We start from the raw sequence: 13,421 nt of genomic DNA, 5'->3' as shown, positions 1-13,421 counted from the left end.
TATTGAGTATACAAAATTGAATCACAATAAGATTCGCTATGCTGGTTTTGATAAGTTAATAAAAAAAAAAAAAACAGCCGTCTCTACACATTTACATTTTACACACTATAATATAAAATTAATTTAGATTACTTTCCAAAGACTAACTTAAATCATAAACCGGAACCTCTCAGTAGAATCTGCGTTCCAAACCGAAATAGATACTATTTAACGCTCTGTATCCTACACGGCATTGCAGATACTGTTGGTGATATTATTATCTTATTCTATACTAGCAGTATAATAATACATTACTTACTTATCTATTTAGTTGTATTAGAGTTTTGCATTATACACACCACTTCTGCTATTGTTAAAGTTATGTATCCCTATACAATAAAAAAAATCATGGTTCCTATGCGCTAGCTAGAAGCTTGCATATTATATATAAATAAACGTAAATAACATTATTCGTGTTATAATTAACTCGATAAACATTATTTATATTTGTATAAAGTTCTGTTTATCTAAGTTTAATAAAAAAATACTGAAAAAAAAGTATATCGATACAAAACGTAAAGCAATTTCAAGTTGCTTTCCAATATCTATCATAATACCTTCTGCCCTTCCATTTCACTCCCTACCACACTCTCACCGGATAGTGAAAAAAAAATTGTTTCGTTTGCGTTGGACGCCGACGGCGAAAATTCTACGTTTTTCACTTACTACAAAGATGTATAGATAAAATTAATTCAAACGCTAGAAGTACTATCACGATTCAGTGATAATTTTGTTTGTATATGAAATTTAGAAAGAATAAAAATTTACTTATCGATGCAGAAATACCTGTCTCAATACTTCTTTAAACAATATATATATAATAACGTAGTGAATTGGGTTTTATATTTCTTTATTTTTCCCATCAAACTAGTGATTGTGTTCACCCTTATATTTATTAGTGTAAATAGTACGTATTGTTTACTAAAGTAACAAGTACAACAGTAACAGACAGGGGTTTTCTGTAAGAAATTACTATTCATAAGATTATTTACTCCTGTCTCTCCCATTTTGTTATGTTTATATATTGTATTTTTCTCTCATAAACTTTAGTGTACAAAGAAGTATTACATGAATATGATTTTTATCATATTCATCGAAATTAGAAAAAATAATTTTTCAATCGAAATTTTGTAATAAATATAATAAAATATTACTGACACATTTAGTATCTCTAAATCACAATCTACAAGTGTTAAGTATTGTTTTAGTTTTGTTTGCTCGGATTCAATGTCGTGGTCTCGGTGAAAGCTATTCTGTAACTATTAGATATTTTGTTAATAATTTTTTTAGTACAATTTTACGTGAGAAACTAAAAATTATAGAATTATTCTTTTAAATTAATATCGACATTTATTCCTGATGATAATTACTTAAAAACCATATTTGGCTGTATAATTAGTATACATTATATCTCGTACGAAATGTATGAACGATGTACGAAAACTAAAAGTGTAAAATAACGTTAAAAATACGCTGATTAAATTTCGTGAAACAATAGTAGTGGTGTAAACATTTTTATATTTACTGTAAAACAGTAATCAATTTTGAATAAGCATAAATACAAATTTAAACTATCAAACACATCTTTATAATAGCTTTCATAACGATTATATTATCATGCGACAAATAGCGACCAATTATCACAAGAATCAGAGTAAAGATATCGAACGATCTAAGAATAGCAAACCAACAGACTTTTTTTCTTATTCATCTCAACACTCTGTCCGGAACAGATCTAGTTGTTCATTTTTTCGAAAGCACCAACTATAAAAGCATTTTGTTTCCCTTTCTCACCTTATTCACGACTTTGATCTTACGAAAATGTATCGAAAATTAATTTTATCTGCCTTCCTGATAGAGGCCGTTTTCGGTTCGATATTAGACGGTGATTTTAACATATTCGATGGTGTTAGACTCGTGTCGGTTAAAGATTCGAATAGTATTGAAGATGGGAGGTCTTTTGGAGATACGCCTTTATACAGGATAGCGAAGTTCCTCCAGAATCATGAGCTGCACGTCAAGTTGCCGAACTTGATAGAGAAAGATGAAATAACTCAAATCTTCTCGGAATCACTGAAGGTTATCGATGATTCGTACAAGGACAAGGCTGGTGAGTGACTTTGTTATGCATATATGTGTAAACATTTCTGGATTTGAAGCTACAATAATTATTTTATATTTTTTTAATTCAACATATATTATCACAATATGTTTTAAAAAGATAATTCAGTCCATTAACTTATTTTAGCGTCGTTAACTTAAGAAAAATAAAATCACATGTTAAATAATGAAATGTAAGTAATTGTAAAGTTAATTAATTAATTTGACTAAAATAAATAATGGATTTATAAGGTTTGATCAACAATTATTTTTAAAATATATTCATTTGTAGTTTTTATAATTAACAAACAATTGTGAGTCTAAATGTGGTTTTAAGGAAAAATCACAAATTTAAAATTATATTTATTTTAGACAATAGAATTAATAATATTTATTTTAGACAGGAATTCATTGCCTTTTTTATATGTATATTAAGATAATATATATATAAATGACCTAGCTGGGCCGCGATTTCATTCCCGTGGAATTTAACAAAATATTATAGTTATTATTCAGTTCACAGAGCTATAAAATTAAAACAAAAACTAAAGTAAAAGTAGCCTTAGTTACTCTTTACTATATCAACTACCTGCCAGTGAAAATCCCGTCAAAATCGGTCCAGCCGTTTCAGAGATTAGATGGAACAAGCAGACACATGGACAAAAATGATAAAAAAAAAAATTCATATATGTTCCGTGTATTACACATGAATTTAGTAAAAAAACGGTTATTTTAATATTACAAACATACACTCCAATTTTATTTATTTGTATAGATTAAATATAGAATATCTTTTCTCTGTTTTTATTATATTTACTATTGAAATGCTTAAAATGTGATTAAGACTGGTATAAATAAGGCTTAAGTTCCTCGAGAGTATGTAGTCGTATGTATGCAGTATGTTGTGACTCTCCTTTCTGCTCCGGGGGCTGTGGGTTCTATTCCCATCCCGAGTCTGGGTGTAATACTTATACATTTATCTATATATGTAGTATTTATATGTATGTTTATCGAAATAAAAAATATTTAGCTATACCAGCCGGCTGTTACCTATAACACAAGCATTAAGTTGCTTACTTTTGGAACAGACGACCGTGTTTGTATTGTGTAGATATTTATTTATTTAAAGACTAGACTTAGGTAAGCTCGACATAAGTTTTAATTGTTTACAAATTGAGGCCCGAGGTTAACGGCTTTAACGCCCCTAATAATTAACTCATTACTCTGGAAGTCTACTACTAGATTCGTGGGTAAATAAATTATGTTGCAACGCAGGTGAAAATTACATACTTACCACGTTACAATAATTGTTACGTGAAATTTTAAAATTTTCATACGAATCAGCTCACGTTTTAATTTCGTTAGAATCTTCAACGAAGTATTAGTAAGTATAAAAAATATATTCAGCCATTATTTTTGATCCAAATGCTTTCGAGTTTCGCGCTTTGCAACGAATTTATCAATATATTTCTGTTTATATGAGTATATTTATGTAAACAAGATATAGATTCAAGTAAACTTGGCTCGCGATTTTAATTACCTGTTTTGCGTTCTTACATTTGTAATGGTATATAAAGGCATTTCATTCCTAAGGTGAAAAACATATATTGACCTATAAGAAAAAAAAGCTATTCATATCGGTTCATTATTGGTCAAATTCTGACGTAGCATCATGAAAAATAGATCCGTAGAGAATCTCCTCATTTTTTTAAGTCTTCAAAAAAATATATAATATATGAATGTATATAAATGATTATTTAACTTATATGTTGTAATGTTAAGACTTTCACACATGCATACTCATATGTCACAAGCGTTGGAACAGAAAAAAAATCAATTTATGACACTTGAAAGTATTTTATTTCATTGTACATAAAACGGGAAGCGTGTTCCGAAATTATTTGCTATGAGACATGCGATGGACGCAGTTCCTGCAATGTGTTTCCTTAATTGTATCAATTGATTTGGTAACAATAAATATGAAAGTTGTATGACGTTAATTTTTTTTGTTATAAAGTATTTATTTTTATTATTTCATTAAAAACATTATGGACCGCTGACGTAAGACAGTGTTAGAATAAAAATTAATGGCAACCGAGGTCTTCCCAACTTGGAATGTCAGGAAGTGGACTGCGATAAGCAGAAGTGGTGATGATGATGATGATTATGATGATAATATGATGATGATGATGATGATAATCCCAGTCAACTTTGAGATCCAATAAAAACATAAATTGTAAGCGGTAGTAACTTTTAATTATGTCAAAAATATAAACTTTTTGCTAAGTTTATTTAATCGATGTTTATAAATTATAATATGAAATTTATTTAATATCTAAAATTAACTTACTACGCAATATATTTGAGACAATGCTTAAGCATTTTCCACATATAGTGAAAAAATCTATACAACATAATTCGAAGTAGTTTTTAAATCAAAATGTATAAAAATACAAAATAGTCTCTTGCATATGTAAATTACAATTTAAAAAATCTGTCTATAATAAGAAAAAAAATGTATAGAGAAACTCACTATAATATACAGAAAAAGTCTGAACAAAATAAATACACGATTGTTATCGGAAATTACTTTTGTATGTATTTACAAAATTGTTCGCTACAGACAGCTGTCAATTACGGAAATAAAAGGTTATATTTACTAATAATAGATTTCTATTACGGCCTAGACCTTACTCACTTACGCGTCAATTTATAAACCAAAGGGAACGTGTTTATTACATATTATTCTGAAAACGATTGGACACAGCGGGCGTTTATATAATAATAAGAACTTATCCGTAGGCTAACGTTCACAATTACACAATTTTGACTGTTCCGTTTTTTCGTATTAAAAGTTATAAAAGGTTTTTAATATTTTTATGACGACATTGATATACGCGTGACGAATTTCCATGTATTTAGAGTAAGAAAGTATTAGGCTCATTAAAATAGTATTATAGTTTTCATTACAAACTAATACAATTAATTGAGTTAATTGCGTTACCAAAAATAAAATTTAACTTTTTTTTATTTTTATTTAACGGTTAATTAAATTTTAATATTTTTATATTAGTTCAAACAAGTACATTTTTTTTTCAACACAAAACATTGTACGATAGAGGTCAATTTACGACACTATAAAAAAAGTCTTCATAAGGAATTTGTGTAGATAATTGACGTAATACATTCCACGTGGCTTCTTTTACTTAGAGTACCTTTGGTTATTATCAAAAAGTCAATAAACCTCATTGATTGTTGATCCCATAGTAAAAATATATTTCAGCATAGTAATAAAAACTTAATTTCAAATCATTGAAACAAGCAAAAACGAATTGTTTATTTGCATAAATTTGTTTTAATTTCTTACAATATAAAATATATTTATTTGTATAATAATCAAATGCGCACAATATAGAAATAAAATATTTAAAAGACTTACAAAAATGACGACGAAAAACCAAAAGTAATTTCTATTTGATTACAGTAACTGGAAGAGGCAAGGGAGGTGGTGGTGGCTCCTTGGCGTTACTTGGGCTCATGTTCGCCAAGACCATGGGCGCTGCTGGTATTGGAGCCCTTGGTCTTTTGACCATGAAGGTATGACCATACTTTGTACTAAAATATATAGCAAATTTATCTTTGAAACTACCGCAATGATTTTAATAATTATTTCACTCTTTAAGAGATTGTATTTAATTAACATGGGCTACAAACCATCACACTAAGATTCACATAATCAGTTCGGGCATAACTTCGTCCTCTATGAACCGATTTTGATTATTCTTTTTTGGAGGAGATATCCCTAGTGTGGTTCATCTGATAATGGAATGTCGGAGAAATCGAGGGAAAACTTCGAAAATCGTAGTGACGACTAGTGCATTTGTTAATTTTTTTCTTCTACTTACGTTGTATTACTTGTCGATGTAATTGAAGTCGGTGTTTTTCGTTTGCAGGCGAAACACAATTATTTTCTGTCCTTAAGATAAAACTATTTCGAAAAATGTCATACATAAAGGTAGATAAATACAGTTCCGAGTGTCTATACGTAGCACGCAATTTAAAATCACTGTTGCATATATCCCACTCGGATTTGCATATAACATGCACAAATGCGGACGTACGGAACATATGCACTCTACATAAACTAAACGAGCGCACACGCATACGCAAACATATAAAGTAAAAAAAAACACGTACTTACTGAAATAAGTAAACATTTTAAGAGTATTAGAATAATTTAGATTATAATTATATTGGTATAATTAAATAAATCGAATATCCCCTGTGGTGAAAACTTATCGACTTTACAATTCTTACGATGCTGCCATAATTTATAATATTGTAACCATTACATACCGAACCTTACTTAAAACTAAAATTATTCGTGATTTAATTTAATAAATTTAAAAATCAAAATTTATGATATTTTGTTATTCTGGTAGACATTTAAAACCTTTTAAAGACTTTCTTTTATTTATGTGAACATGACATAACACTTACATTTATTTAACTACTAGCTGACTCGGCAAACGTTGCCTTGCCGCTAAACGCTATTTAAAAATAGGGGTTGGTGATAGAAGGATGAAAATTTAGGGTTGTATGTATTTTTCAACTCCAAATTATAATAAAATAAAAAATAAATAATTTATTTAAAAATTAAAAAAAATTAGGGGTGGACTACCCTTAACATTTAGGGGGATGAAAAATATATGTTGTTCGATTCTCAGATCTACCCAATACGCACACAAAATTTCATGAGAATCGGTCAAGCCGTTTCGGAGGGGTTTAACTACAAACACCGCGACACGAGAATTTTATATATTAGATAATACTTTAGCTATAATACTGCTGTCTGCTCCGAGGTTGCTTATAACTGGAAATATCAGGTATGACAATATTTATAATTTTACGAAACCTCAATTAATGCCGATTATTTTTGCAAAAAGTTGCATTAAAAATACAAACATCAATAAACGTCAATACAATACTGAAATACATATTGAACAAGATATAATTAACTAATAAAACCAATAAATGGATGTCGATGTAATTGGAAAGAGTAAATACTTGAAGCCCGTTTGTGCAGACGCCGTGACGGCAATGGAAATTATTTTAACGTTTGTAGACTAAAGAACAATTCTCATTTTTTTATTCATTCAGAGCAGTCTATACGGAATTAACATCAACGGGTTCTTTTTAATTTTAAAATAAAATAGTAATAATACATTAGTTACAAAAAAAAAAATCAAAAAATTGACACGAAAATTTACTAAAAAAAATTAGAAAATACAAAAAATGCACACTCCCACGCACACCTTTCAAATTATAGTTTGCAGCTTAATAGCGCCCTCTAATATTTTGTTTAAGAACTAATGATTGACTAAACAACGATTATAAGTTCAATTAGTTTACTTGATTCTTTGAGGTAATCACAGATGATTCTAGTTAATTAAATCACATGATATTTTATGGTAGAAACTAAAATTATTTATTGCAAAAAAAAAATTAAGATTTTCATCCTTCACATTTAATAGGCTTCTTAGTTAATAGTTTCCTAACATAATAAAAAAACATGTTTTTCGTCAGTTGATTCTCGCGTTATTTGGCTATTATTCGTACATCAAAAATGTTGATATCCAACGTAATATTTATTCAATCGATACTTTTTACTATAATAGTATTCAAAATAGACTTCAAATAATATTTTATTTAAATATGTGTATTCTGTATAAAAGTGTGTATTTTATAGTATATATATATATATATATATATATATATATATATATATATATATATATATATATATATAGTATATATATTGTTATATCAATATAGAGGCGTACAATCAAATGATCTATAATAACTTATATTTATAAGTTATAATAATAGCTAAATAACATCGAAAGATAATGTTAATCCTACTCTATTTTTTATTTCAATTCGATTTACCTTTCCAAAGGAGAACGTGGGCTCCAAATAAATTCTTAACGCAATCTAAATAATCTCATACTAATCCTCCTACACAAATATATATTCTCATTCCAAGCCTCACAGGAGGTTATCTTTGTTTGGAAATCCAATGCTCAATTTATTTTTTATTCCAATTTTTATTTTCAATATTCATTTCATGTTTTGTATTCACGTAGTATATGCTGTTGAAAACTACCGAAAATTAACAGTGGAATTTAAAGGGGTTATCATCTATTAAATAAGATATAAGAAAATCACTAACAATCGATAAATTCCGGCTCAGGTCAAACATTTTTATTTGTATAAATATTTGTTTCTGGTCTGATTATACATCATTTGAATTTCACTACCGTGCCTTTGGGAGCACTTAAAGCTCTGGTCGTTATCATCAACGCGTGATAACGACCATTAATCGTAATAAGGAAATTATACAACCTTCATTGTAGCAGGGCGTTTTTTTATACATATACCTAGGTCGGCAAACAAGTGTACGGCTCACCTGATTGTAAGCGATTACTGTAGCTCATAGACGTCTACAACACCAGAAGCATCGCAAGGGCGTTGCCGACCCTATACCCAATTCCCCCAGGAGCTCTAGTCACTCTAGTAACACTGATTGAAAGAAAAATTATTTTTTGGGGTACTACCCCATTTAGGCTGCTCCATATTTTGAGCAGGAAATTGCCTGCTGTGCCTTACCTCTCCTATATGGAAAAGGTATTTACCTAGCTGTAGAATATTCAGGCAGATTCATTCATAATAAACCTCTTCACAAATTATAGAAGTGAAGTAAAATTCAAAGACAGGTAAAGCCTCAAGTGCCACAAATACATCCAATTTACAAATAAAATGCGTCTAGCCCGTTGGCGCAGTTTGTAGTAACCCTGCTTTCTTCTCAGGAGGTATGTATATATATATATATATATACCTCCTGATATATATATATATACCTATACCAGTCGGCTGTTACCTATAAGACATACTTTAGGAACAGACGACCGTGTGTATATTGTGTAGATATTCATTATTATTTATTAAATAAAATAAAGATATCATAGCAACAAAAGAATCAAAAATGCTTTGTACAGAAATAATGATCTCTTGGCCTAAACTCCGATCTTTTCATTCAACCTACACCGTTGTGAAAAAATAAATTGATCTTCATTTAGTGAATCCTTTTAAAAAGTCCCTTCTGCGATGCTATTTATATCGAATCTATTATCCAACAAACAAAATACTTCTTGGTATTTTTTATTCGTATTTTTTAAGTATAAAATTGGTATCTTACTTTTTTTCATTCAAAAGAAGTCTATGAAAATTTATATTAAAAATAAACTTGATATGAATATTAAGAAAGAAAACCGTATATAAAAATTCAATTTATCAATACTACATATATACGAGTATATATGTATGTATGTATATTCTATATAACAATACCTAATTCATGTATAAAGTATGAGACAAATCTATATTTGTAAAATAATAAAATGACATTATTATTTTGTATCGTAAAATCAATTTGATTTACCAGACTACTTACTACAGACTATAATACAAGTTAGATTATTGTTCTATATTTTATAACTCCTTAAATTGAACTTTCATTCTTCAAATAATCCAATAAATGTTTATTGGATATTCATGTTTTTTTTTTGATTCTGGCAGTCTGCATGGATATTCATGTTTTTTTTTGATTCTGGCAGTCTGCATATATATTCTATATTAAAGATAATAGAATCGATAATATTAGGTTTCAAAGAAAGTTTTTTTTTTCTAAAAATATCAACCATCATTTTTTTACTAAAGTATCACCTTTATGTATTTAATGTTTCCATCCAATATTTTATCTATATGTTACAATCGATATACATATGTATATCCTAGGACACTACTGTAAAAACTGTTTCTTTTTTTTTCATTAATTTACACGATGGGTCAAAATCTTACAATTCGTACCAAGACATGCAAACCATAACTCAGTCATAGACCATTCATTTCTATTATAGGATTGCAAATAGTCTTTATAGTGTTATGTGTGCAGCACTTATAATTCTTCTGCTCTGTCTTCTTTACAGGCGTTAGCAGTATCTGCTCTAGCTCTTTTACTGTCAGCGATCGTAGGCGTCAAGAAGCTGGCCTCTCACGATGACCACGATGACCACCAAGTGATATACGCTGGTCATCACGGTCACCACAGAAGACGCAGAGACGTCAACACGCCTCTACCTTACCAAGGCTGGAAGGAATACCAGAATTAATTTAAATTAAGTTATTTATTTAATTTATTGTAGATAAATATTTATTTTTATTGTTATTGTTTTATTATTAATAATACCGGATGTGATTCTAATATTAATAATAATGAAGTTGGACTGTTTGCTACTTAGATTCTATTATGAATCTGCCGATCAAAACTTTCTAAAGTAATAAGGAATTCATATTTTATTATTACTAAAATAATTAGAATGAGTTAGGTAGCAAAAAATAAAAGAGGCTCTACAACCTCAAATTATGCTTAAAGGTCGCTGAATAATATTCAAGTACGTAAAATTTTCATAAAAGACCAAACTTATACGTAAGACTTCTAGTCTATAATTGAATATTTTAGTTACAAAGTAAAATAACAAATAAAAGTAGAAAAACATAAGAAATAACATGTTTTTTTTTTATATATATAGTGAGAGCGGCAAACAAGCGAAGGTCTCACATGATGGTAAGCGATTACCGTAGCTTATAGACGTCTGCAACACCAGAAGCATCGCAAGCGCGTTGCCGACACAATCCCCGATTCCCCCAGGAGCCGTGGTCATCTTACTCACCAACAGGAAGACAAGACTGCTTGAAAACAGTGTTATTTAGCTGTGATCTTCTGTAAGGTTCCCATTAGAGCTGCTGCATGTTTTTAGTTTGTTGGAAATTGCCTGCTGTGTCCTACCTCAGTTAAAATGATAGGATGAATACTTACTGAAAATGGAAACTGTGTACATTTTAATTTACTTATTTGTACGTATGTACAATCATAACCCACCAATGGCTGCACGAAATTAGATAATTTTGTTATGTGTTCTTTATTATTGACAAAAAAGTATGTATAAAAGAAAATAAAAAATAAAAACGGTACATTCACGAAAAAAAAATATATACGCTGGCATGCAGTTCACCGGGCCAGCCTGATAGCTATCTATAAAAAATCAAAAATTCAAGAAATACTCGTATTCGTATTACGAATCGACAAGCCTAACGACATTCAATTATAACTTTTCATTGACAGATAAAAATAGGAGTATAATTCTCAACTGAATAGCATACATGTTACAAAATTGATTATTATGATGACAATGAACACCTATACGACTCTACTTTTTATATTTATCAAAGAAGGCCGTGTAAAAATGCAAAACAATGGTGTCTATGGCGGTTTATGACAGTAGAGAGACCGACGAGGATACCCAAACTACAAAAGAATATTTGTACAAATACTTATAAATACTACGAGTTGTTGTTCATACTTAAATATTGTGTAAACAAAATATTTTCTCTCCTCACTAAGCAATTACATGCACGAAGGAGTTGGATTTGATACAGTACCTACTATTTTATGTAAATAAATAATACCCAATAAAAGCTAAAATCTACATAATTAATGACAAATCAAAGGTTTAAAGATCTATAGAACCTTTCTCAAGCCGAAGAAATGTTATACATATATATATATATATATATATGTAAATTTAATTATAGCGCATATCTCATATGTATGCTTAAAAGATTAAAGCATATTTGAGTACTCACGTCTCTTTAATTAAAGATGTAAAATTATCTTAATTTTGATTTACTGAGATGAAAAGATTTCGTTTAAATCTTGTATAATAACGAGACATATTATTTTTTATTGTAAAATTTTGAATTATTGTAGATTTTGACGAATACTAATCCTACTTTGGGAGTGCGGAACAAGCAATATTATTGAACAAACATCCAGAGCTGAACAAATTATTATCTGTAAAGCACAATACAAATATTTGTTACGTAGGTGAACGGCATTCCCCGACGCGCCGTCAAAGGCAGACTTTATTATTATTTTATTGTTCTTCTATAAATAACACACACACACACACACACACACACATACACACACACACACACACACACACACACACACACATATCAGCCTATCGCAGTCCACTGCTGGATATAGGCCTCCACAATTTCGCGCCAAAAATGGCGTGAACTCATGTGTATTACCCATAGTTACCACGCTCTATAAATAAATAAAGTCCTGGTTAGTTTTATTTTGTAATTTCATATATTGTTTTATGATAAAAAATATCCGCCGAAATCCGCATGTGTATCTTGAGAATCAAAATTGACATTCAGCACAGGGGAACCGTGACTCTCCTAGAGGTTTCTAATGTGATGTCGTAAATAAACACCTTTTTTGCGCTTACATTGCAAATATTTATTTTACATTTAGTATCACCATTGCTCCCGTGCGAAGCCTGGGCGGGTCGCTAGTTTGTAAATAAGGTTAAGTTAACATACAAGACAATTTATTATATCATGTTTATGTTTAAACTTCAGACAATCCTGATATATTGTCTATGGCAGGAGACACAAACTGGAGACAAAGTTCACCCGTCGGCTTAATGGATGAAAGTTATTTTATATTTATTTTAATATATTAGAAAAATCCTGGCCAGGTTGTATTTAATTCGAAATTGAAAAATTTATTTTTAATTCAAAATGCACTTATGAACTTAAAGAATAAATTTTATACCGACCAGTATGAAGCCTGTCGAACATGTAAATGTTGGGCTGTCTATTATGTTTCTGGCATAACTTGTGGATGGCAGGTATAAACGGGTAAATTAACAAATATTTTTATTCTAGTTACTTTCACGCACATGTTCAATAAAAAGACCGTGTATCAAAATGAGCGTTGTTTCATTGCAATACCCATGACAAAGGATTGCCTGCTCAATAGTCTGAATGATGGTGGCCAAAGTTATATGTCTGGCCAGGAATTTTCCAGCGTACGTTTTCGCGATTTATCTTCAACATATTAAGCAAGATAATTATTTCGTTTTGATCCATAAGCAGATAGGTGAAGATCACGTCTAGTTCGGATATTAGACTACTACTATAAGTTTAGTTATTCCCAAAACGTTACAACGATAATGAAACCTCCTTTGAAAATTAACGGAGCAAAGACGAGGTTCAATAAGTTTGCTGCACTTCACGAATCGCTAAGAGTTTGTAACTCTATTCACAATACAGTATTCACTGTTAATAGTTTTATTTATAAATTT

General features: G+C 29.7%; 1 protein-coding gene across 1 annotated transcript; it reads left to right on the top strand.

Annotated features, from left to right (window-relative positions):
• Positions 1-1,860: 1,860 nt before the first annotated feature.
• On the top strand, positions 1,861-10,420 carry LOC123665060. Its single transcript, XM_045599410.1, has 3 exons — positions 1,861-2,149; positions 5,624-5,736; positions 10,188-10,420. The coding sequence occupies exons 1-3, from the start codon at positions 1,861-1,863 to the stop codon at positions 10,368-10,370; spliced, it is 585 nt and encodes a 194-aa protein (XP_045455366.1). The 3' UTR covers positions 10,371-10,420.
• The last annotated feature ends 3,001 nt before the right edge of the window (positions 10,421-13,421 follow it).

This window comes from Melitaea cinxia, chromosome 23 (genome assembly GCF_905220565.1).
Source record: "Melitaea cinxia chromosome 23, ilMelCinx1.1, whole genome shotgun sequence".
Classification (NCBI taxonomy): domain Eukaryota; kingdom Metazoa; phylum Arthropoda; class Insecta; order Lepidoptera; family Nymphalidae; genus Melitaea; species Melitaea cinxia.
Note: the sequence above shows the minus strand (reverse complement) of the source record. Positions and strands in the feature narration are given on the sequence as shown.

Coding starts and splice junctions, on each gene's coding strand:
- LOC123665060 (XM_045599410.1), top strand. CDS start 1,861: ATGTATCGAAAATTAATTTTATCTGCCTTCCTGATAGAGGCCGTTTTC. Junction 2,150..5,623: donor TTCGTACAAGGACAAGGCTG/GTGAGTGACTTT, acceptor ATTTGATTACAG/TAACTGGAAGAGGCAAGGGA. Junction 5,737..10,187: donor TTGGTCTTTTGACCATGAAG/GTATGACCATAC, acceptor TCTTCTTTACAG/GCGTTAGCAGTATCTGCTCT.